At 45.0% G+C, this 24,972-nt stretch overlaps 1 protein-coding gene across 1 annotated transcript in view; it reads left to right on the top strand.

The window, feature by feature from the left end:
- The window catches only part of LOC138262044 (receptor-type tyrosine-protein phosphatase mu-like), a 306,256-nt gene that overhangs the window by 13,976 nt on the left and 267,308 nt on the right, over positions 1 to 24,972 (top strand). Inside the window, exon 2 of the mRNA XM_069211767.1 lies at positions 7,698 to 7,884. Coding sequence (XP_069067868.1) covers positions 7,698 to 7,884 — 187 coding nt within the window. The remainder of the gene's footprint in view (positions 1 to 7,697; positions 7,885 to 24,972) is intronic.

Genomic DNA, 24,972 nt, shown 5'->3' with positions numbered 1-24,972 from the left:
CTCAATCATCCGGCCTCGCAGTCAACTGGGGCAAGTCATCTATATACCCACTCCACTCAGAATTGGTCCCGCTGGGTATCACACTGAGAGAGCCACCCCTTGCCTGACAGAACTCTGCAGTAAGATACTTGGGAATCCGCCTCTACCAATCCCCAACTGACCTCTTTGACACTAACCTATGGCCTATCCTGGTGGCATTGAGATCCTTGGTTTACTAAGTTACATCTTGTTTTTTTATTTTAACTGAGTTTATTGGAATTGTGAGCAAAACTAAAAGATACACAGTGTAAATCATATACAAATAAGCAACAAACATCAAGGAACATAAGACATAATTTCCATTTGTATATTGAATAGCATATATTAAGGAGGGGAGTATGCACGTGTGCGATAGGGATGATGACATATAATGATCCATAGAGGGTATCCCTCCAAAAGATAGTAGGACAGCTCTCCCTATTGAAGTACACTGTGCTGGAATAAGGAAAAGAAAAGAAGGTAGAAGGAAAGAAACACAGAGTGTGAAAAGAGGGAATGGGAGGTGAGGGGAAATGTGAAATCTAGTCTGGTCTCGTTGGATTGGTAGGACCAATGGCAAGACGCAAAATAGAGAGGTGACAACATCCAACAGATGTTAATCGATTTCAAAAGAATCCCATAGATGTCATGTGCTGGATGTGTTGTGCAGTTTTTTGTACATTATATTGTAAGCAAGTCTGGTGCTGGACGTCCTTTTCAAGAAGCGGTAGGGGTAGTGGGTTGGCCATGAGTCCCAAGGTTATCGTTAGAAGGTCAATCTTAAGTGGTATCTTGAAAATGTCTTCAGCAATGTGTTGTAGTCTGGTCTAAAAGGGATGAGTCAATATATCTGAATAACGTGTTCAAAGGATCCTGTCTCCTCCTCACATCGCCAACAAGCATCTGATGTAATGAGACCTAGATTGTGAAGCCTGGGAGAGGTCCAGTATGTCTTGAGTATGGACCAAAATCTGGATTGGGCCAGTGTGGGAGTGAGTTTTGCCAAAAAGGGAAAATTAACAGATTCTACTCCACACTGACTCTATGAAGCAGGACGATTGTGAGGGTAGAATGAGAGGTCGCCATGTCTTTATTATACCTTTAGTTAGGGAGATCTCAGGAGGTTCCAATAGTTTATATTGGTGTGAAATAGAGTGTCCTAACCTCCTACATATGCCCAGTAAGCTGGAGGGTTCATGGGTGTGAAGATGAGGCAGTTTCCGCACTACGCTCTTTATTTTCAAGAAATTGAAGACTTCTTTATCAGGAAGGTGATTGCTTGCATGCAGAATAGAGAATAGAATGGGGTTTCAACATGTCTCCAGATATTTATACCTTTTTGGGCCCACAATTCTCAAAACACCGTTTCCCCTCCTAATTTGATTTTGTGGTTGTGCCATAGAGAGGCTAGTACTGAGTCTGAAATGCGGTTGTTCAGAAGCCTGTCTACTTCTAATAATGCAGCAATTGTGTCTAGTAATATAGGATGTGAGTGGTCTAGATGCAAGTTTTTGACAAATCGTATGGATATAACGGAGGTGAGAGGTAGAGGGTGTTTCCTTGAACTACAAAAAGCCTGAGGAGGCCAGAAAAGTATGCTGGTATCTCAGGAAGTCCTGGAGGTTGAGGTTTCTCCTTTACGTATTCAATTTCCGGATGTTTCCAGAGATTCTGTCTGTCTTGCCTTCCCATAAAAAGTCAGAGCTAAGCTTATCCACTTCTGTAAAGAGGGAGGCAGAGAAAGACATTGGGAACTTACTGGTAAGAAAGTTGATCACTGGGCATATCATCATTTTGACCATTTCTGTGCATCCACATCAGATAACATGTTTAGGGGAAAATTACAACTTGTTATGAGAAATCCTGAATGATGCATTGGGCCTCAATACCACATTTTGCTGAAAGAATAGGCTCCTGACTTACTATTGAAGTACTCCTGAATTCCCAGAGTAAGTCGCTGCATGCTCTTTGTGAATCAGGCCCTTTAAAATGAAATATCCAAAGGCCCAATTTACAAAGGCATTTATGAGTACTACAGGAGTACTATTTCACAGACTTATAAATGCCTTTGTGAACTGGCCCCTAGATGTCTAACTATCTATTAGCATTAATCATTCAATACTTTATTTTGCCAATGTGCTTTAAAAGCAAAGAAAAAAAACAACATCAGCAAAAGATTGCAATCATTACACATAAAAAGAGAAATAATGTTAGTACATGATCAAATATAAAGGAGTTACAAAATCAGTGCACATAGTTCATACTCCATTGGGTAAAATAATATTTAAAGGGTGCATACCACCTGGAGCCTGGAGTATTAAAATGCCAAGGACAGCCATTTACTGACATACCATTTGTCTAATCCTCCACATAAATAGAAAAAAACGGGAGAAGGTGAAGACCAAATATTGTCTGGCATCAGTTTTTAGAATACAAAGGGCTGTTGGATGCTCCCTAGTGCCTATAATCCAGCAGGTCTGGACTATCCACTTTTATCTGCCCTTAGAATATGCCGAACAAAAGAACAAAAACGTGTTCTTCTGTTTCCTTGTCTGCCCCACAAGAGGGACAGGCACTCCTATTTGGATCAGGTGTACTCACACATTTAGCAGTGAAGGTGGCAATCAGTAGTGTACTACATCTAAACTGCAAGTACAGCTTCCTTGCTAAGAGGGGGCTTCAATCTCATCTAAAAATTGTTCTAATTTATTATCATCCTTGGTCTGTTTTCAAAGTGCTAAATGTGGGTTGTGCCAGCACTTGACTCGTTTTATGCTGCCAATACTTCCCTTTCAAGGTTGTTTCGCCAATTACAGAAGCTGTTTCGGGATCTACACACAGGTCACTTCACCCCATTTTTGTCAATGTATCTTTGATGTACTTAATCCAAGTGATGCTTCCTGAGCCAGAAATACCTAAAACTTCATTGAGCTCCTCACGATAAAAGTGAAGCTTGGGTGTAACCCAAATGCATCTCCAATAAAGTTTTGGCCTAATCCCCACCCCCTCTGTGATTGGCTTAAGTCCCAAGTCAAGCGTAAGTGGAAGCAGTGATGTGCTGTTTAGGAACCCCAGCAATTGAAATAGGAAGCAGTTTTACCGTATCTTTATGCCCCCGGAGCTCAGCCCCATAAAGAGCTGCTCCCAGGGCTTGCTGATTATAGATTTGAATAGCTGGTGTGATTTGCATTAATGTAAGCCTACCCTTTTCAATATGACAATACCAGTCTAGTTGTTCTGTGAGGGTCAACCTGAGGTAGTTGAAAATGTGAATATGATCTAAGGCGACTGCTATAGGCTTGGGGGTTGGTCTTGCATAGTGGCAAGCGTTCAAGAGCATATATATTTAGTTTTGCCTATGTTTATTTTGAGTCCCCTGTGGCTGCAAAAACTCTCAATCAGCAATAGAATTTCTGTAACCCCACAGGTAACTTCAATATCAAGAGAGTGTTGTTGGCAAACATTAAAGCAGAAGTCTTAATATTTGCCAACCCAGGGGCATCCCCATAACAGTGATTAAAAAAAGAAATCAAATCATTAACATAAAGTGAAAACAGGGTTGCAACAAAGATGCACCCCTGCCATACTCCTCGAGCCACAGAAAAAGGTTCTGCCATCTCACCCGTTGGTCCACAATGCATTTGAGCAAAGATTTGACTATGCAGCCTAATAATAACAGCCAAAAGGTAGTTGGGAACGCCCATGTCTGCCAGCACTTGCCATAACTTTGACCTGGGAAACTATGGCAAACGCCGAATGCAAGTCAACAAAAGGAACGTAGAAGATGACCACCTCCCAAAACCACTGTTTTTTAAAATATTAATTGGAGTCAGAATACCTGGTCCACCATACTAGTACACTCCCGGAATCCCGCTTGAAGTGCTATTAATATCTCTTTCTCATCCATCCATGCCTGTAGCCGCTCAAGGAGTATAGTACTAAACAACTTTTGGGAACAGTTAAGAATGAATGTATGTCGGAACGTCGCCTGCCGGAACAACGAATGCCTGAACAAAGAGGTCGGAACAACGACCTCTTTGTTACCCCTAATGCCTTTACCACGAATACCTTAACAATGATTTTTCGTTGTAAAGGCATTCTTGGTAAAGTCATTAGTGATAGGCATCCATTGTTCCTGCATGCGTCCCCTTTTGCCCCCCACCCCCACCCCTAAAAATTACTGCAACCCCCTGACCCCCCCTCAAAACCACACCAACCCTCCACCCTTGCCCCTAAAACTACCCCAACCCCCCACCTCCTCCCTAAAATTACCGCAACCCCCACCCTACCCCCAAAACCTAAAACAACCCCAACCCCCACCCCATCCCTGAAACCTAAAGTACCCCAACCCCCACCCCTAAAACTACTCCGAGCCCCCCACCCTGCCCCTAAACCCCCCAACCCCTCACCCCACCCCTAAAATTACCCGACCACCCAACCCACCCCGACTACTTTTTTATTTTTAAAAATGGCTGACCTTTCCCTTCTAGCCTTTGCTGTACCCACGTCCCTTAAGACTTTGTGCATCTCTCTCCAGGTAATAAGGCAAGGGAAAGGATCTTTCGATTGCATTTCGTCCCACGTCCCACACGCAGAACAATGCTAGCAATGCTCCTGTGCCATTAATGAAAGTATCCTTGTGAGAGCACAAACACCAGGCGCTGCCTGTACAAGTTAAAACCATGTGTTATTTACTGTGGTTCCCACCAGAGGTCACGAAGGAGCACCTACCTGGGCACGAATACTGGAAGCATTCATGTAATAACATGTTTAACGTAGCTCCTAATCTTGGGGTTTCCGAACACTACAATAGCGGATGTTAGTAGTAACTGATTCAATGGAATTCCTCTCACTACGGAAGCATGAAATACAGAGTAAGCCCTACTTGCATCAAACGTGTTACCTGACTGTTACACCCAGATCTCCACAGCAAACACATTAACAAACCAAACTATCTGACCGATGCTATGTGATGATAATGTTACTGCATTATACTCATTAAAAGTGTCCGAAGTGACATTGCAATTCTGTTCTGTTTGTAGGATAAACGCAAGTGTTTAATTAAACTTAAACTGTTCCACAAGTATTCCAAGTGTGGCCCGAAGCATCGTTTTTCAGTTTTCTATTTGTTATTTTAAAATTGTATAAGAATTCTCTTATAGACTATCCGTTGTCAAAAGTGCATTATTTTCCTAAGCAGCCCTTCTATGGTCTAAAAGATGGTCAGTAGCAGCCATTTTATGGAGCCCCTATTAGAGACTGAAGCCTCTGCTGAATAATACAATCTCCTATTCATACCACTTTCTGAAGAGGCAAGCTGCGTTTTACTATTATTACTATGCTAACTGTTTATATTTACAAAACCATAATAGTCTCCTTGCGCAAGTAAAATGTATTGACTTCCTACTGGACCAGGTTCGAGCTACAGAAAAATAGAACAGGCGCTGTCTGTACAAGTTAAAACCATATGTAGCTTTACTGCGGTTCCCACCGGAGGTCATGGAGGCCCACCACCCTGGGCACGAAGACTAGAAGCATTCACGTAATAACATGTTAATGTAGTGCCTAATCTTGGGGCTTATGAAGGCTACATTACCACTGCACACACGTGATTATCCCCGGGACTCCCTGACCCTGGAAATGATTTATCCCCACTGTAATTACATCTGTTCATACAGCAGAAGTGGAATTTGTGGCTTTTTAGGTTGAGCGTAAGTTTTCAACCTGGTGCATACTTAAGTGTACTTATACTGTGAGATTAAAGTGATTTTATTTGTCGTGTGTCCTTTAAGAATTCTTGCTCGCTAGTAGTCAGTTCTGCCTTTTTCTCCCCCCTTTTTCTATTTCAGAGCTGTGACCAACTACTGTATTATTCTACTTTGATTTCTTTATCATCTGTTATTGTGGCAGATTTTGTTGTTGTTATTTCTTTGGTGCTCCCCTGTCACTGTGGGTGTTTCAGGCTGGTAGCTGCCTGCCTTTTAGTACAGCATTCCTCTCCTCCTACCTCCTCCCATGTCACTGACATTTGTTTTGGCTTTATTCCAGTGCTGTCCTCGTTTACCTCGAGCTCCTAAAATAAGCTTATTTTACTAAAGAAACACCCTATTTTTTAGTTCACTGCTCAGTAAAGCCATAATATGCTCTTTCTGATAGAATGTAGCTAAACCTAGAAGCAATGATATGAAACTTGCTTAGCCTAGCATTGCATCTTGAGTCTCTCTCCAGTGCCCCTCCCTGCCAGCACAACATCGCACACAGGGCATTGCTTATCTCCTTTATTGGGGCCATAAATCTTCTCAGGCTGCTCTGCCGTTTTCTGTTAAAATTAAAATATTTTTCCAGCCTTATTTTCCAATTTCTGTTCAGATGTTTACACAACGCAAGGTAGTACTGTCGTCTTGTTTCTCCTCAAGGGCTTGTGATTTCTGATGTCAGTGGCCACTAGTGACCACCAAAACATGGCAGAAAAAGACAAAATGATGAGACAGGGTTGACTAATTTATGTGGCAAGAAAAGTACAGTTCTGAATGCCAATAGCTCTAACTCAAGAAAATGCAAGACCTTTTGCATTGCAAATGCTTCTTTAATTATTATAATTATAATTATGTATTTTTTCTGAAAGTTCGATGTCCCAGGCTCCTACCATGAACATGGCAGAACCTTGAACCGCAGCTGCGTCAGCCGTAACAAAAGAGTTTAGTTAAAAGAACCCACCGATTGGGCTATAATTGGATTTCTGTGTGCACATGGAGTACAAGTGGATAACTTTGTGTTGTCCCCTATTGCTGCATATTTTCTACTCTGCCCCATCTCTCCCAGTACCCAATTACAGATTACCTTATTAAGACCAGTCTTCACTTTTTGCTTTCTGTTCCTTTTATTCCTTTATTGTCCCTTATTACTTCATACCTGTTTCATCCTTTCTTTACTACATCCTTATCCCATCCTTTAACCCTTTCTTTGCTCCATCTTGCACACTCTAGTCCCCTTTCCTTCTTCTTATCCTTTGTTTACCCTGGCTCCACAACCCTGCTTCTTTTCACTTTGTCCCTATACCCACCAGCCCTTGGTCCTTTTTCTCTCCTCCCTTCTATTGGTTTGCATTTTCCACTGCAGAGGTCTCCTGCCGTCACCACAGGTTATGGTATCAGAGCCTGCTCACGTGCTGTTTCCCAAAGTTAAGACTGATTTCTCCAGCCTATTTGCACCCAACCAACTCATTGTATATGTCAGCGATGAACAACTTCCCGGGTACTTTGTAAATACGACTCAGACTTTTTATGCCTTAGATTGACATGTTGGTGACTCTGCTTTAAGGGAAGTGACAATAAAGGGAAACAAGCATTGGCAAAGCCAATAGACCTCGGCTATCCCAGAGCTATAGGCATTGACAATGTAGATGCCTTTGTGTACAGCTCTGGGGGTGTTTTTATTGATATAAACAAATGCATTAACATTGCAAATGCCTATAGCTCTCAGATTGCCGAGACCTACTGTCTTTGCTAATGCTTGTTATGAATTGTTGGAAGCATTTAGTTAGTAGAACTAACCATTATGTAATGTGACTGTTGGAAGAATAATAAAAATCTCAGCATTAATGAAAATGTAGGTGTAACTTGCAAAAGGTGCTAGTAATTTTCCATGTAATATATTCAGCCTGTCCATTTCTATTCCAGTTGAATGTCACATCCTGGAGAGATTACAACAAAACTTTCCAGGAAAGAGAATATGTCACAGTACATTCATCAGTAACTGAATACACAGTCAGGAGACCAGGCACAAACTACACAGTAACAATCCAGGGCTTCACCTCAGCTGGACCAGGAGAGCCTTTAACCTATAGATTTGCAACCGTAATCTCAGGTAACATATGTTTACTTTGTAATGATTGCAAATGATATTGACTATTGTGGGATAGAGTATTTAGGACAGTAAATATTGTATGCATATATTATTAAACATTGAAAGGAATTTCCTGTCGCCGGCAGCCTTTCCACCAGGGTTTTCATGGTGATGCTACTGCTGCGGAAACCCTGGCAGAAAGGCAACTTATAATGCCGACGGCGGTCTTCAGTGGACAGCGGACAGATGGTTTTGGTCTCACCACTGAACAATATAGGATCAAGTTCAGGGAGACCAGAAAAGAGGCCTCACAGGATTGGGTTGACTTTGTGGACTGTTATTTTAAAGCTTTGGAAGGCTGGTTACCTGGCAGCAAAGTGTCTCACTATGAGGGCTTGTATATTTTGAATAATTGTGTGTCTGACTTGTTACACCAGAGCTTGGTAGACTCAGATCTGACCTCTCCCCAAGAATTGGGGAAGAAGGCAGACAAATGGGTCAGAACAAGGTTGAGTGGAAAAGCTCATACAGGGGGTGAGAAGGACAAGAAGAAGGATGGTAAGGAGTCTTCATCAGGCTCACAGAACTCATCTAGGGGTGGGTTTAAATCTTCTTCACATAACAATCAGAATAAAAAGCTTGGGTGCTATATTTGTAAAAATAAAGGCCACAGGGCAGGAGACAGGTCCTGCCCTAAAAAAAGCACCAATACTCCCACCACCACTATCCCCACTGCTACAACTAGTGCCCCTAGCAATAGCAGTGGTGGTGGGAAAACAAATACTACAAACAGTCTGTCCGAGTGTGTAGCAGGGCTCACTCTGTGAAATGTAGCGGGGGTTGATTTAGTTAGGGAAACCACTGAGGCTATTTTAGTCTCTGATGGTGGCATAGACCTTGTCCTCCTTGTTGGTGTTCAGGTTGAGGCCTACAGGGACACCGGTGCCAGTGTCACCACGGTGAGTGAAAAACTGGTGTCCCCTGAGCAACACCTACTTGGTCATCAGTACCAAGTGACTGACACCCACAACAATACTGTGAGCCACCCCATGGCAGTTGTTGATCTCAACTTTTGAGGGGGGGGTTACTGGTTCTAAAAAAGTTGTAGTGCCCACAGACCTACCTGCTTTAACAAGGTCTCAGACCAAAAAGCAAAGGGAACAAGGAAATTTGGTTCCTGAAACTATGGACGAAGAGCTTCCCAAAAGCAGGGCTAGGAAGGGTAAGAAATGATCCCTTATCCCTCCCTCCACTGATGATTCCCCGTTTGAGGATGAAGAATCAGCTCCTTGAACAGAACCTACACCTGAAGAACTTCAAGCTGACACAGCTGAACTCTTAGGTGCAGGGGGGCCTGCCAGGGAGGAGGTAAGTGTGGCACAGCAAACCTGCCCCACACTTGAGGGTTAGAGAAGAAGCAGGGGATGTCAGTGGCACCCACAGGGTGTACTGGGAAAACACTCTCATGTATTCAGAAGCAAGGGGAGCCAAACCTGGTGCCACCAGAAGACTGGTCATCCCTCTGCAATACAATTTTTTTTTGCTGACTTTGGCACATGACATTCCCCTTGCTGGACATCTGGGGCAAAGTAAAACATGGGGCAGACTGGTTCCTCACTTTCACTGGCCTCACATGTCAGACGATACCCAGGAGTTTTGTCGCTCTCGTGTCACTTGTCAAGCCAGTGGCAAGACAGGTGGCACTCCAAAGGCCCCCTTAATCCCACTGCCAGTGTTTGGGGTACCCTTTGAAAGGGTAGGGCTTGACATTGGTGGCCTCCTTGACTTTCCCACAGCTTCTGGAAACAGATTTATTCTGGTGGTGGTGGACCATGCCACCAAGTATCCAGAAGCCATACCTCTTAGGACCACTATAGCTCCTGCTGTGGCCAAGGCCCTACTGGGAATATTTTCCAGGGTGGGTTTCCCAAAAGAGGTTGTATCAGACAGGGGTAGCAACTTCATGTCTGCATACTTGAAAGCAATGTGGAAAGAGTGTGGGGTAAGCTACAAATTCAAAAAGAACAAGTAATGGACGGAATGCTGAACAATGTCAAACATTCACCCCCAGTACAGAGATCTGGGCCTAAATCCATAGTTTTTTTGTCACCCATGCCATTCCAGTTTGGACGCAGCCATATGCAAATCAGTCTTGACCCTGTTCCCCATGGGAACAGTCCAGCCCGAACTGCCAAGCCAGGTCCTCCCTGGACTGGAAACAAGCAACCTAGGACCGGTTTCAGGGTATCACCCTTCATCAGCCAGGCTAGCCTGATTCCAATGGCATGGGGAGCACGGGACCCACGTCTGGGCATACCCTTCCCACTTGGGGCAACAAATGCAAAAAGAACTGGGGGGTTATTACAACTTTGGAGGAGGTGTTAATCCGTCCCAAAAGTGGCGGTAAAGTGACGGATATACCACCAGCCGTATTACGAGTCCATTATATCCTTTGGAACTCGTAATACGGCTGGTGGTATATCCGTCACATTTGGGACAGATTAACACCTCCTCCAAAGTTGTAATAACCCCCCAAGTTTTGTGTTGTAAGCTACAAATTCACCACACCTTATTATTCCCAAACAAATGTGTTGGTTCAGCGTTTTCACAAAAAACTCAAAGGTATGATAATGGGACTCTCTGAAAAACTCAGGAGGCGATGGGATGTCCTGTTACCATGTCTCCTTTTTGCCTACAGGGAGGTATCCCAAAAAGGAGTGGGTTACAGCCTCTTTGAACTCCTCTTTGGTCACCCTATTAGGGGTCCAATAGCACTTGTCAAGGAGGATTGGGAGCAGCCCATGAAGCCCCCTAAACAAGATATAGTAGATTATGTAATTCGCCTAAGATCCAGAATGGCTGAGTGCATGAAGAAGGCCACTAAGAACCTTCAGGCAAAACAAGAATTTCAGAAGCAATAGCATGACCAGAATGGTGTCCTGACAGTGTACCAACCAGGGCAGAAAGTATGGGTCCTGGAGCCTGTGGCACCAAGAGCACTCCAAGATAAATGGAGTGGACCACACAACATAGTGGAGAAAAAGGGTGAAGTCACTTACTTAGTTGACCTTGGCACTCCAAGAAGTCCTCTAAGAGTACTTCATGTGAACCGCCTAAAGCCCTACTATGACAGGACATCCACAGCTACCTCTAGAGAACCCTGGCTTCGGAGACACTGTCTACACCTCACTAATAGGGGATATCTGGACAACACCATAGGTGTCCACCAAACACCAGGCCAGCTTCCTACAAACCTTCTACCATACACCATGCCATGGTACTTTTATTATTTGTTGAGGCAGTCAGCTGAGCACAAGAACTATAAGGCTGCTGTTAGCCAACATGTGGTTCCCTTATAAAGCAAATATATGAAATTTGCCTAATAGGTTAAGAGTGGATTCATTTAATTTTCAACCACTTACTGGATGGTTTGGGATAACTCAGATCATTCTCTCAAAGCTTCACAGAAATACTACACAAATTTTACGTTCCTACCTCTGTAGTAAAGATAATACAGCCAACAAATTAAAATATCACAGACACACGTCTGGTCACATTATGCAGTCAATACCACCATCTAATTTGAATATTGCAGATACAAATCTGTTTCTGTGGTATTGCCAACAAATTCAAACATCATAGACAGACTTTTTTCATGTTATATGCACACAATATATTTAAAAACCGATGCTATAAACACTACAAATATAAATCTCTTTAAATGATATGGCCATTTGAGTATTAAAATATGTTTCAGAGGCCACATATCCAGAGCATAATGATTGTTAATAGTCAGTTCAGAGCAGATCCAAGACGGCTTTTTAGAGCCAAGACAGACCCTTAATTCGTCTGTCCCTGTTAATTTGTTGGCTTACCATCTTTACTACAGTACTGTGTATAACAGTTACTCAAGTTCCTCCTCTCTCAGTATATTGCTCTGAGGAAAAGCATCGTGTTTTCCAGGATTCTAGCTGGTTTCCATGGGTTTCTGAAGGATAGGTATTCATATTTCTGGTTTCAATAAGGAAGAATTCTGCATTAGCGACCCAAGAAATTGTTGTAAAATTGCCTGTGCAATTGTTACCATAAAATTAAACAAACAACACCCACATTATTCATTTTTTCAGTTTCAGAACTCTGTCCTAAGTAAGTCTATGTTCATTTACTAACTGCCATCATCTGCCCTCCACGACTCAGGCTGAAGTCATTGATTACTGTGGTCCTCAGAATCTACCCAGAAGCATGGGCACAGGTTCTTCTTTGCCCCTTAATGGCATCAGGCAGTGGTGCATTCTGCATTTACAACATGGAGCATCCACACTGCTCGACCATTCAGTGTGAACACAATGAGACTGTGCAGTGCCTCTGGAGGTGCTTCAATTGATTCTGCTGCTCCGAGTCTGTCTCCTGCAGCTTAGGAAATCAGACTGAGCTAATAGCAATTTTCTACTGCTGTAAGGGCTCCTGTCTGGTGGTGCTGCCATCAATGTTACATCACTAAACTTATAGGGATTCTGAAAGAATCCAAGAAGGGACTGAAATTAGGCCTGGATGCCCAAAAAAAGTGGACCCCAGTAGAGAATTAGATAGCTAAAAAGTGGCCCATATTTTCGAATTGAGGCGGTTTTGAACTTGTATAGTCATGTTGTATCAGTATTTATCAATGTATGAAAGACTGAATGGATTTGAGCTTGCTGCAGGCAGGGAAATCCACAGTAAAAACTGGCCCAGCAGACCATAACAGGCTTACTAACAGCCAAAAGCCATAACAAATTGATCTGTCAGACCAGCTCTTCGGGCACTGCCTGATTTCCCTGTAGGCCAGTCTCAAGCATCACACAAAGAACATGTGTCACAGATGAGCCTCGCCCATTCAGCAGTGGTAAGGGTGTAGTATGTAGCTGGTGTTGCACTTAGGAGCACACTGTCACAAATATATTACTAAAGTATGGTGTGTTAGCCACTGTCATTTGCAGACGGTGTTTGGACAAAATAATGGCAAAAAAATTTCAAGTCACAGAAGTATCAAGTTTTTTATAATGTGATACAGAAATATTGTAATGCAGAAATATCGTTGACATTAATCTTGATTTTTAGGTAAGTAATATTGTTTACAATAACATCTGTGTCCTTAATAGCGTTTTCAATAATATAGTTGTAAAACATAGCGTTTTTTTATTATCTGTGTTTTAGTCATATTTTAATTGCATATGTTTTATATTGTTTGTATAATTGCTGTGAATCTTTTTGAATAACGTTTGTAAATTTAAGTTATTTATTCTATCCAATTTAATTGTTAACAGTAATTTATTGTGTCGTAGCAGGTTGTGAAGTTTGCAGGGTTACAAGGTGGGAAATAATTTAAGTATAATAAATTAAAAATCAAATCTTAATTAATAATAATTCTTTATGTGATAACTATGTAAATTGTGTAATTATTATCCTTTTAAGTTATATTTTAGGTGTGTGTTTTTGGGTTTGTGGTGGTAAGATAATTAAGGCCCTCATTACAACCTTGGCGGTAAATGCCGCCTACCGCTGTGCTGACGGTCGCCAACATACTGTGACCGCGGCGGTATACCACTACGGGTATTATGACCCACACAGAGAAATCCGCCACTACACAGACACCCACAAAAGTCCGCCAGCCCAAAGGTCAGTGATAAACTGGCGGTACCAAAACCCGCACCGTTACGCCACCAGGAATACGTCCACAGTATCAGGATCCACGAATCACCGCAGTGGTCTTTCAAACGCGGTAAACCATTGGGGGTACACACCGCCGCACTCGTAATACATACACACTAACAAAACTCCACCACATTGGACAATTCAAACTACACACACATGACAAACATACACCCACCACACCCACAACATTATAAAACACACACCCACATTACCCACAACCCTTTCAACGAAAAAAGATTGCTAACTGAGAGAGAGACAAGCCAGGAGCACCCACTCAATCAGAGCCACAAGACACCATCACCCATACACCATTCACGTACCTCACAGTACACACCCCAACACATCACCCCACACATCCTCACACATATCACTCACACCACATCCATGGCACCCCAAAGGCACCCAAGGTTTTCAGAGGAGGAGCTAAGGGTCATGGTGGAGGTAATCATCTGGGTAGAGCCACAGCTATTCGGATCATAGGTGCAGCCGACGTCCATTGCAAGGAAGATGGAGCTATGGCGGAGAGTCGTGGACAGGGTCAACGCCGTGGGACAGCACCCCAGAACAAGAGATAACATCAGGAAGAGGTGGAACGACCTATGGGGGAAGGTGCGTTCCGTGGTTGTAAGACACCAGGTTGCAGTACAGAGAGAGGACTGGCGGTGGGCCCCCCACCTCCTCCCCCACAACTAACAACATGGGAGGAGCAAGTCTTGGCAATAATGCATCCTGAGGGCCTCGCAGAAGTAGCAGGAGGACTGGACTCTGGTAAGTCAAATCTTTACTACTATATCCCCCACCATACCTGCATGCCATCACAAACTCCTACCCCTACCCTCACCCCCTTCACTCCACCAACTCACAAATACCCCACTATCACAACCCACCCCAATACCAAGCCCTGCATGCCACACCTATGCATGGACACCCATCACAGACCTGCATGGACACCCATCACTAAAGCATGCCCATTAGAGAGAATCACATAGCCTACAAAATCACCACAAACACAAAGCAAAGTTGACAGGACTATCACAACCATACAGGGAAACACAGCCATGCACGAGATGACACACACAGATACAATAACACTGCATGTACATCCCCACAGGACCCCCCACTCAACGTCACCGGAGAGGAGGTGCCACCAACATCCAGTCCCCCCACAGAAGAGGCCCACAGTGATGACAGCAGCTCTGCATGCCTGGATCATGATGACCAACCTGGCCCATCAGGGACCTCTGGAAAGTCGGGTACCCAGGCATAGTCCCATACCACCACAGACCCTACCCCCTCAGGAAACACCAGCACAGCACCTACCCAGCGGGCCCATCCTTCTGTCCCCAGGACACGTCAATCAGCAGTGTGTCCACCACTACAGGGACCCAGGGCAACACCCCAAACTCAAGACAGTCAGGGACCTGGGGTCAGTGGCAGTGGAACACGGTTCAGGGGACAGAGGCACAGTAAAACAGTGAAGCTGGGAGGACTGCCGTGCCACAGGTGGAGGACAGGCCCAGGGAACCCACTCTCCACGAGGCACTTGCAGGGATCCTGGGAGCATACAAACATTCCCAGGTGACCTTCGGACAGATACTGGCCAAGTTGCAAGAGATCCAGCGGCTGCAGGAGGAACAGTACCTGGGGATCAGGGAGGACCTTAAACACATCCACACCATCCTGGTCACCATTGCAGGGGTGCTGGCTGGCTGACATGGCCAATACCATGAGGGAGGCAGTGGCACAACAACCGACCCCTCACACTAGCCACAGCGATGAGAAGCCCTCCGCCAGCGCTAGTGGACAGGAGGCCCCGCCACTGGAACAACTGGCCACCAGCACCCCACCCCCTGCAGAAGGAGAACCACCCCGCAAATGGTCCCTGCGATCCTCCACCATCACCCCAGCCCATTGCACATCCCCCTCCACTTATTAGCACTTAAATAAACACCCTTGGAACAAATACAAATCTGGAGTCTGTCAATTGATTGAAATATGTATTAATACAACAATCTGAAAACATTTCAACTCGTATGTACAGTTATATATACATTGGTTTGACCTGTAGTGGGCAGCAGTAAACGCACCAGGAGCCAGAGTGGGGCACAGAGATCTGAAAATAGAGATGCCAAAGGATACAGTAAGTGACCATACACAAACGGAAATCATGCTGCCATGTCCAATGTCCAACAGAAAACAGAAATGATAAGTGAAGTTACAGTGTCTTACCTCTGTGTCACTGGAAGTACTGTTGTATGATAGTACTTCTGTTGTCCACATCTTCATCCTCTGCCTCCTCTTCCTCACTGTCCACAGGCTCCACCGCTGCCACAAAACCATCTCCAGGCTCATCTTCCGGCAGAAAAGGCACCTGGCGTCTCAAGGCCAGGTTGTGCAACATGCAAAGATGATCTGGCACACCTTCTTGGGTCAGTAGTACAGGGATCCACTTGTCAGATGGAGGCACCAGAACATGGCCTTCAGGAGGCCGAAGGTTCTCTCAATTATCTTCCTAGTTCGCCCATGTGCCTCATTGTAACGTTCTTCTGCCCTTGCCCTGGCATTTGTCACTGGGGTCAGTTGCCATGAGAGGTTGGGGTAACCAGAGTCACCTGCAAATATCGAGGGATACCTGTTAGACACACACCAACCCTTAGGGACAACCCCATACCCAGACACCAACATATACTGAGTGGGAACCTTGGGATCACCTATTAGCCACACCCGGTGCCTCTGGAGTTGGGCCATCACAACTGGGATACTGCTATTCCTCAAGATAAATGCATCATGCACAGAGCCATACGTGGCATTCACATGGGAGATGCACTGGTCCGCCAAACACACCATCTGCACATTCAGAGAGTGATAGCTTTTTCTATTTCTGAACACTTGTTCATTTCCTCAGGGGGGGGGGAACAAATGCTACATGTGTACCAGCAATGGCACCAATGATGTTGGGGATATTGTCAGAGAGACCGGATCCTCGGGGCTAGCGCCTGTTCCCAATATGTCCACCTCTTCGCAGCTCCAAACTCTACTAGTTGTTGTAGCACAGAGTTAAAGAATGGCCAAGTGGGGGAAAGGGTTTTAGGTTGGGAACAGCGGGGAAGGAGACCTGTGGAAGCAAGAGTAAAAACATAATAGCAAGAGTATGCACATTGACTTTCATAAACTTTGTTCCTAATGTTTATATATGGATAGCATGAAAGATCAGGAGCCTTTCTATAACATGACATTAATAGCTCTGAATACCTGAAAAAATAAAGGAGGATTATGCAAACTTTCATGTGAGAGTTCTTAGAATATCATATTATGCTTTGAACATTCAATTGTCTCAAGTTTGTTCTTGGAGTGAAGATCAATTTATAACCAACATCAATGATCACATTAGTTGTCATAAATGAATTTGAATAGACTCATGAATGATACTGCAAGATCACACTCTGTCTAGAATGTCAGGATTAATTTAACTAGAAATAAGTAATCACTGTAATACCAAACTGAGCATCAAGTTTTCAATGCCTTGAAATGATCGCGCACAATGCCGATCTGTACTGTAAGAGTTAAATGCCAAGAATGAATCGCGCACACTGCTGCCGATTCGAACATCAAAGTTTAAATGCCAAAAATATGATTGCGCATTTTGCCGATCCGAACTGCAAGAGTTAAATGCCAGGAATGAATCCCGCACACTACTGCCGATTCGAATATCAAAGTTTAAATGCCAAAGTTTACGATCGCCCATTTTGCCAATCTGAACTACAAGAGTTAAATGCCAGGAATGAATCACGCACACTGCTGCTGATTCGAACATCAAAGTTTAAATGCCAAAGATTACTATCGCACGTTTTGGCGATCTAAACTGCAAGAGTTAAATGCCAGGAATGACTCTCGCACACTGCTGCCGATTCAAACATCAAAGTTTGAATGCCAAAAATATGATCGCGCGTTTTGCCGATCCGAATTGCAAGAGTTAAATGCCAGAAATGGATCGTACATGCGATCAACCCAAAAGACCCAAAACTCGAAATTGCCTGGAAACGGAGTTGGGGGCCTAACCCGACCTCCGTCTTACTGCCCTGCTGGAGGATCACCAAGGTAATTAAAGACAGGGCCTGGAAAATGCAAGGTAGGCCTCTAGCACAGGAGCTCAGGAAAATGCTGCTGCTCTGCACCGGGACCTCTGAATAGTGAGCACATGGAGCTGGCCTGGGTCCCTTAAATAGACCCAAACCCCGCCCATGTGTCACACCTAGTCTGGCTGCAGGAAGGGATTCTAGAAGGGCTCAGAATAAGGACCACACCCTGCAGTCCAGCAGCAAAGCCTTGAAAATGAGCAATACTTTGCAACCAGTATTAAAGACATTTCAGGGTAATTCTCTGTAATGCAAAAGGTTAACATACTGCATCAACACACAATGCATAAATTATTACATTACATAAGGGTTGGCTTGTTGCATTACGTCGCCCGTAGCGCACGCATTGTCCTGATGTTGACAGTACTCCCCCCTCCCAAATGCGCTCTAGGGCCTGGCTTATCTGGGTTTAGGCAATGAAAACCCCTCACTAGTCGTGGAGCATGCATATCAGATGCGGAAACCCATGAGTTGTTATCTGGACCGTAACCTCTCCAAGATACCAGATACCAGAGGTTACGACCTCTAAGTTTTGAATCCAGAACTTGTTTTACTTCGTATTCTAATTCTCCCTGTCCTAGCACTGGAGCTGGTTGAGAGTGGTTTTTTTGGGACACTCTTTTCAGGAGAGAAGTATGAAACACTGGATGAATACATAGTGATTTTGGTAACTGCAGTTTATAGGTTGCTGGATTGATCTGCTGAAGGACTGTGTAAGGACCTATACATTTGGGATTAAACATGTATTTCTTTTTTAAATCAATATGACGATTGGAAAGCCATACTCTGTCTCCTGGCTTATATTGTGGTCCCTCACAATGTTTTTGTCATAATGTTTTTTACACATTTGTTTTGCTTTATCTAGATATTGTTGGATTTGTTTCTGGGTTTGATGGAGTTATCGCATGGTTTCTGATCCCGCTGGTGTAAGTGAACTTTCTTGTGGATTTGTGATTGGCAGGGTGTCAGGATGATAGCCAAATAGACCAAAAAAGGGCGTTGCACCAGTGAAAGTATGATACACGTTATTGTAGGCCAATTCAGCTAACCAAAGCATTGCTCTCCAAGAATGAAGTGCTTTCTCAGCGTAAGCACGCAGATATTGTTTCAATGTTTGATTGGGTCTCTCAGTTTGGCCATCCATTTGAGGATGATGACTGGTAGATAGTGTAGATGTGACCTGTAGCGTTTTGCACCACGTTTTCAAGAAGTTGGAGGCAAATTGTGAACCTCGATCGGAGAGAATCAATTTAGGTAATCCGTGATAACGGACCACTCAGTTTAAAACTATTGTTGCCAATTCACTGGAAGTAGGCAATTTTCTGCAAGCAACGAAATGTACGTACTTAGTGAGACTATCTACCACCACAAGGATTACTGAGTGAGATTGAACAATTGGCAGTCCTGTAATAAAGTCTAATGATATATGTTCCCAAGGTCGAAGTGAAGTTGGGAGAGGTTGTAGCAGACCTTTTGGTTTTGAATGACTTGTCTTGATGCGAGCACAAACTTCACAGTTATCAACCATTTGTTTAGAGTCTTTTGTCAAAGTAGACCACCGAAAGTATTGTTGTATTAGTTCAAGAGTTTTAGGAATACCTGGATGACCTGGCGTAGGTATGACATGTAACCATTGAAGCACTGGTCTGCGCAATTTAGTAGTTGGAACAAATAAGCATGCATCATGAAAAGGCAGGCCTGGTCTGATCAATCTTTTGGGACCTGCTTGAGCCCATTTCTGCCATTTTACGAATCTCTTCAAAAAAATCTGCTGTCTTGATGATACAAAGAAGTTTATCTGGAGCGATGATAGCTCGCGGGGGCTGGATTGCGGGTAACATGGCAGAATCTTGTCTGGGCAATGCATCTGCTTTGCGATTGTCTTCACCTGGACAGAAGGTTACCACAAAATCAAACTCGGCAAAAAATAGCATCCATCGCAACTGTTGAGGAGTCAAAAGTCTAGCTGAACTCATCAACTGGAGATTGCGTTGATCTGTGTATACTGTGATAGTGTACTTGGCGCCCAGTAAATAGTGTCTCCACTCTTTGAAGGCGTCACGGATTGCTAGAAGCTCTTTCTCAGCAATGACATCATTTCCTCCAGCCTTATTCAGTTTTCGAGACATGTAAGCTACAGGGTGAAGCTGACCAGTGTCTTTACTGCGTTGTGACAACACCGCACCAATTGCCACATCTGAAGCATCTGCGTCTACTACTAACGGATGGTCAGTATCTGGGTGAGTCAAAACTGGGGCTGTGGAAAAGGCTTCTTTTAAAGTTGAAAAAGCTGTCTCAGCTTCTGGAGACCATAAAAATGATTCTTTCTTTCGTAGTAGCTTGGTGATTGGTGCCACTGTCTATGAGAAGTGATCTATTAACCTGCGATAAAAGTTTGCAAACTCCAAGAAGCATTGGACATCTCGAACAGTCTTTGGAATGGGCCAATCAGCTACTTCTTGTACTTTTTTTTCTGCCATGACCATGCCTTTCGGGGTGAGGATGACCCTAAGAATTCAAAGGTGGTAACATGAAATTCACATTTGGTTAATTTGCAATAGAAATTATGTTTTCAAAGAGCTGTGAGAATCTTCTTGACATGTTGTACATGTTCGACTTCGTTATCAGAGTAGATTAGAATGTCATTGATATAGACTATTGCAAATATGTCTAAGAATTCTCTGAGAACATCATTAAAAAAAAAACTGGAATGCTGCTGGTGCATTACAAAGTCCAAAGGGCATGACTGTGTATTCAAATAGACCATACCGAGTTTTAAAAGCAGTCTTCCATTCGTCGCCCTCTCTCATTCTGACTAAGTGGTAAGCACCTCTTAGGTCTAACTTGGTGGATATTTTGGCCTTTTTAACTTGATCCAACAAGACAGGAATCAAGGGCAATGGATATTTGTTCTTTACTGTGATCCTATTCAAACCTCTATAGTCTACAGGTTTGGAGATCCCCATTAGCCTTGGAGACAAAAAAGAGAGGATATGCTGCAGGAGACTTGGAGGGACAAATAAAACCATTTGCTAGAAATTGAAAGTATTTTCACTGGTGTTGGTTTTCATGTTCTGACAAGGCATACACACGACAACTAGGGAGTATAGCACCAGGAGTCAGATCAGTTTGACAGTCATAGGGTCTGTGAGGAGGCAAGATTTCTGCTTCTTTTTCGTCAAAAACATCTGAGAATGATGAGTACTGCCAGGGCAGCGTTACATCTTTTTCATCGGCTGTGGCTATGTGAGATCTGTGAGGAACTGTGACACTCACTGCCTGGAGAAATGTTTCTTTACATATGACTTAAGAAAACATGATTGTTCTTTCTTGCCAGTCTGTTACAGGGTTATGGTAGCTTAACCAAGGCATTCCAATGATGATTCTATACTGAGGAGCTTGGATAACAACAAAGATCAATTTTCTATGTGTTTGATATCTTGATTCCTCCCTTTACAGATCACCGACAAGGAGAGTGTCTGTAGAGCCACTGGACCTCCAGCTAGAAGTTTTCCATCTACAGCTTGTATAATTTCTGGTGTTTTCTTCTTCTTGCATGGGATCCCCCATGTTTGAACCAATAGTGCATCAATAAAGTTTCCAGTAGCTCCGGAGTCTACTAAGGCCTTCTTCTGATAACTCTTCTCTTTCACTAACACTTCTAAGACCATCTTTCAGTGTCTTGACAGTGAAGGGTCCATGATTACACCCAAGAGCAGCCCTTCTTTACATCTTGGGTGTTCTAGTTTCACTGTTCGATTTTGGTCAGTTGCTGCAACCTTGGAGACCTCTGAGTGGCCAGTGCCAGCAGGTGACACCAGAGACCCCTCCTGATAGGCTCTTACCTGGTTAGGTAGCCAATCCTCCTCTGAAGGCCATTCGGGGTCTCTCTTGTAGATTTCTCGTCAGATAACGAATGCAAGAGCTCACCAGAGTTCCTCTGTATCTCCCTCTTTGACTTCTGCCAAGGATCGAAGGCTGACTGCTCCAGGACGCCTGCAAAACCACAACAAAGTAGCAAGAAGACTACCAGCAACATTGTAGCGCCTAATTCTGACGACTGTTTCCTGGTGGTGCATGCTCTGAGGGCTGTCTGCCTTCACCCTGCACTGGAAGCCAAGAAGAAATCTCCCATGGGTTGACAGAATCTTCCCCCGGCCAACGCAGGCACCAAACTTCTGCATCCCTGGTCCTCTGGGTCCCCTCTCATCTTGACGAGCGTGGTCCTTGGAACACAGGAGCTGGATCCAATAGACCCCGACAGTCCAGTGGCCCTTCTGTCCAAATTTGGTGGAGGTAAGTCCTTGCCTTCCCACGCCAGACAGTAATCCTGTGTACTCCGTGATCTGCAGCTGCTAGGGCTTCTGTTCACTTTTGCAAGGATTCCTTCATGCACGGCCTAGCCCAGGTCCCCAGCACTCCGTGCTGCATTGCTCAACTCGCTGAGTTGACCTCCTACTTCATGGGACCCTCTATTGTTGTGCTGAGATAACCACCAAGCTCAGATTTCTTGAACTCCTGTTCAGGTGCTTCTGCAGGTGCTGCCTGCTTCTGCATGGGCTCGCTTGGTTGCTGAGCACCCCCTCTGTCTCCTCCTCCAAGGGGTGACTTCCTGGTCCTTTCGGGGTCCTGGCAGCACCCAAAATCTTCAACCGCGACTCTTGCAGCTAGCAAGGCTTGTTTGCGGTGTTTCTTTGTGGAAACAACTCTGCATCCTTCAGCACGCCGTGGAACATCTTCTGACCAAAGGAGAAGTTCCTGGCACCTTCTGTTGTTGCAGAATCTTTGCCTTCTTCCACCTGGAGGCAGCAGTTTTGCACCTTCATTCAGGGTTTAGTGGGCTCCAGCCCCCCCGGACACTTGCGTGACTCTTGGACTTGGTCCCCTTCCTTTGCAGGTCCTCAGGTCCAGGGATCTGTCTTCAGTGCTTTGCGGTCAGTTGTTGTCTTTGCAGAATACCCTATCTCGACTTTACTGTCTTTCTGGGGTAGTAGGGCAACTTTAATCCTACTTTTCAGGGTCTTGGGGTGGGGTATCTTGGACACCCTTAGTGTTTTCTTACACTCCCAGCGACCCTCTACACACTACACTAGGCCTGGGGTCCATTTGTGGTTCACATTCCACTTTTGGAGTATATGGATTGTGTTGGCCCTAGGCCTATTGTGTCCTATTGCATTCTATTGTGTTCTACAGTGTTTGCACTACTTTTCTAACTGTTTACTTACCTGATTTTGGTTTGTGTGCATATTTTGTGTATTTTACTTACCTCCTAAGGGAGTATATCCTCTGAGATACTTTTGGCATATTGTCACTAAAATAAAGTACCTTTTTTTTTAGTAACTCTGAGTATTGTGTTTTCTTATGAGATAGTGCTATATGATATAAGTGGTATAGTAGGAGCTTTGCATGTCTCCTAGTTCAGCCTAAGCTGCTCTGCTATAGTTACCTCTATCAGCCCAAGCTGCTAGAACACTACTAATCTACTAATAAAGGATATCTGGACCTGGCATAAGGTGTAAGTACCATCAGGTACCCACTATAAGCCAGGCTATCAGCCTGTGCCCCCCTGAAATAGCAGCTGCCTGATCTGTGAGGAGGGACAAGTGGAAATGAGGTAATTCTGCTGGCGTTGTGCGCCGTTGCGGTAGGCGGTCGATGACCGCCACGCAACTTTGCATTGGTTATCATTGTGCCCTATGGGTTCCAGGAGCCAATGGCGATGTACGCCGGCGGTGACGGTACGCACCGCCGTGGACGTGACCGCCATTTTCTATCTATTCACTTACTTGCTACCTGACCTTAAACAGGAGAGGACCTACACTGCAAGTACTGCTGTGACCTGTGCCTGGAAGCGACAATGGCTCATGTGTCTGGGAAAAGGGCCCCTGCCTTCACTGCGGAGGAGTTGGAGAGACTGGTGGATGGGTTCCTTCCCCAGTACATTTTACTCTATGGTCCTGGGAGGGATATGGTGGGCCATGAGTGTGACAGTCCTGATGGTATGACTAATCCCTTTTTTGCTGTCTTTTTCCTGCATGTCAGCGCCCATCAGAAAAAGGGTATTTGGCATGCCATCGCCAAGGAGGTACGGACCCTGGGGGTCTTTGACAGGCAGAGCACCCACTGCAGCAAACGTTGGGAGGACCTGCGCCGCTGGGCAAGGAAGCCAGCGGAGGCCCAGCTAGGGCTGGCCTCCCAACGAGGAACGTGGAAGGGATGCCCGTCGTACCCTGACCCCCTCTGATGCTCCGCATCTTGGCGGTGGCCTATCCGGAGTTGGACGGTGCTTGAGGGCATCACAGCAGCCACAATGGGGTGAGTACAAATTCAGATTCATTACTTAGCACACGTTAAGGTTTTACCTGGGTGGGGATGTGGACTGTGTATGCCCCCAGGCCAGGGCGAACATGGCATGGTAGGTCCTTTGTTGGGCAGGTTCTGAAGCACTCCAACCCCAATAGTGTTAATGGATATCTACTAATGGTCAGGGCTCTGTTTGTTTGAGGTGTGCAGCTAATGGCGTTAGGCATTGTACCCCATGGGCTGGTGACTAGCATTGTAACTGGTAGAGCATGGAATAGTGGATAGGGCTGTTCCCTGTGAATTGTGTACACCAATGGTAGTGTTGTTGCTGGCAATGACCAAGTGTATCCTCTGTTTCCCCCCTCCTCTTTTTGTTTTGTCACCCTGTCCCCATGTGCATTAGCATCATCTGTTGGAGGAGCAGAGGCACCGGCGACGGAGGGAGCTGCAACTCCTCCTCTGATGGAAGCTCCGTGGCGGTGATGGACACCTCTGTGCACACCCCAACAACAGGTACAGCTGCCACCCCTCCTACCAGCACCGCCCTCCCAGCAGCCCCTCAGCGTGTTTCCCGTGCTCGCTCACCGAGGAGGGTGGGAATCTCCTTCGCCCCAGGCACCTCAGGCCCTGCCCCAGTCAGCCCTGCTGCCCTCAGTGACGAGGCTATTGACCTCCTGAGATCCCTCACTGTTGGGCAGTCAACCATTCTGAATGCCATCCAGGGTGTCGAAAGGCATTTGCAACAAACAAATGCATACCTGGAGGGCATTCACTCTGGCGTGGAGGCCCAACGGAGAGCATTTCAGGCTCTGGCCTCCGCACTGATGGCAGCCATTGTCCCTGTCTCTAGCCTCTCCCCTCCAACTTCCTTTACCCAGTCCCAATCCCCTCAACCCCAGCCTATCCCGAGCACACCTTCAGACCAGCATTCACCCAAATCAACACACAGAAGTGGCCCTGGCACTCACAAGCACCACAC

The sequence above is a fragment of the Pleurodeles waltl genome, chromosome 1_1, assembly GCF_031143425.1.
Source record: "Pleurodeles waltl isolate 20211129_DDA chromosome 1_1, aPleWal1.hap1.20221129, whole genome shotgun sequence".
NCBI lineage: Eukaryota > Metazoa > Chordata > Amphibia > Caudata > Salamandridae > Pleurodeles > Pleurodeles waltl.
Note: the sequence above shows the minus strand (reverse complement) of the source record. Positions and strands in the feature narration are given on the sequence as shown.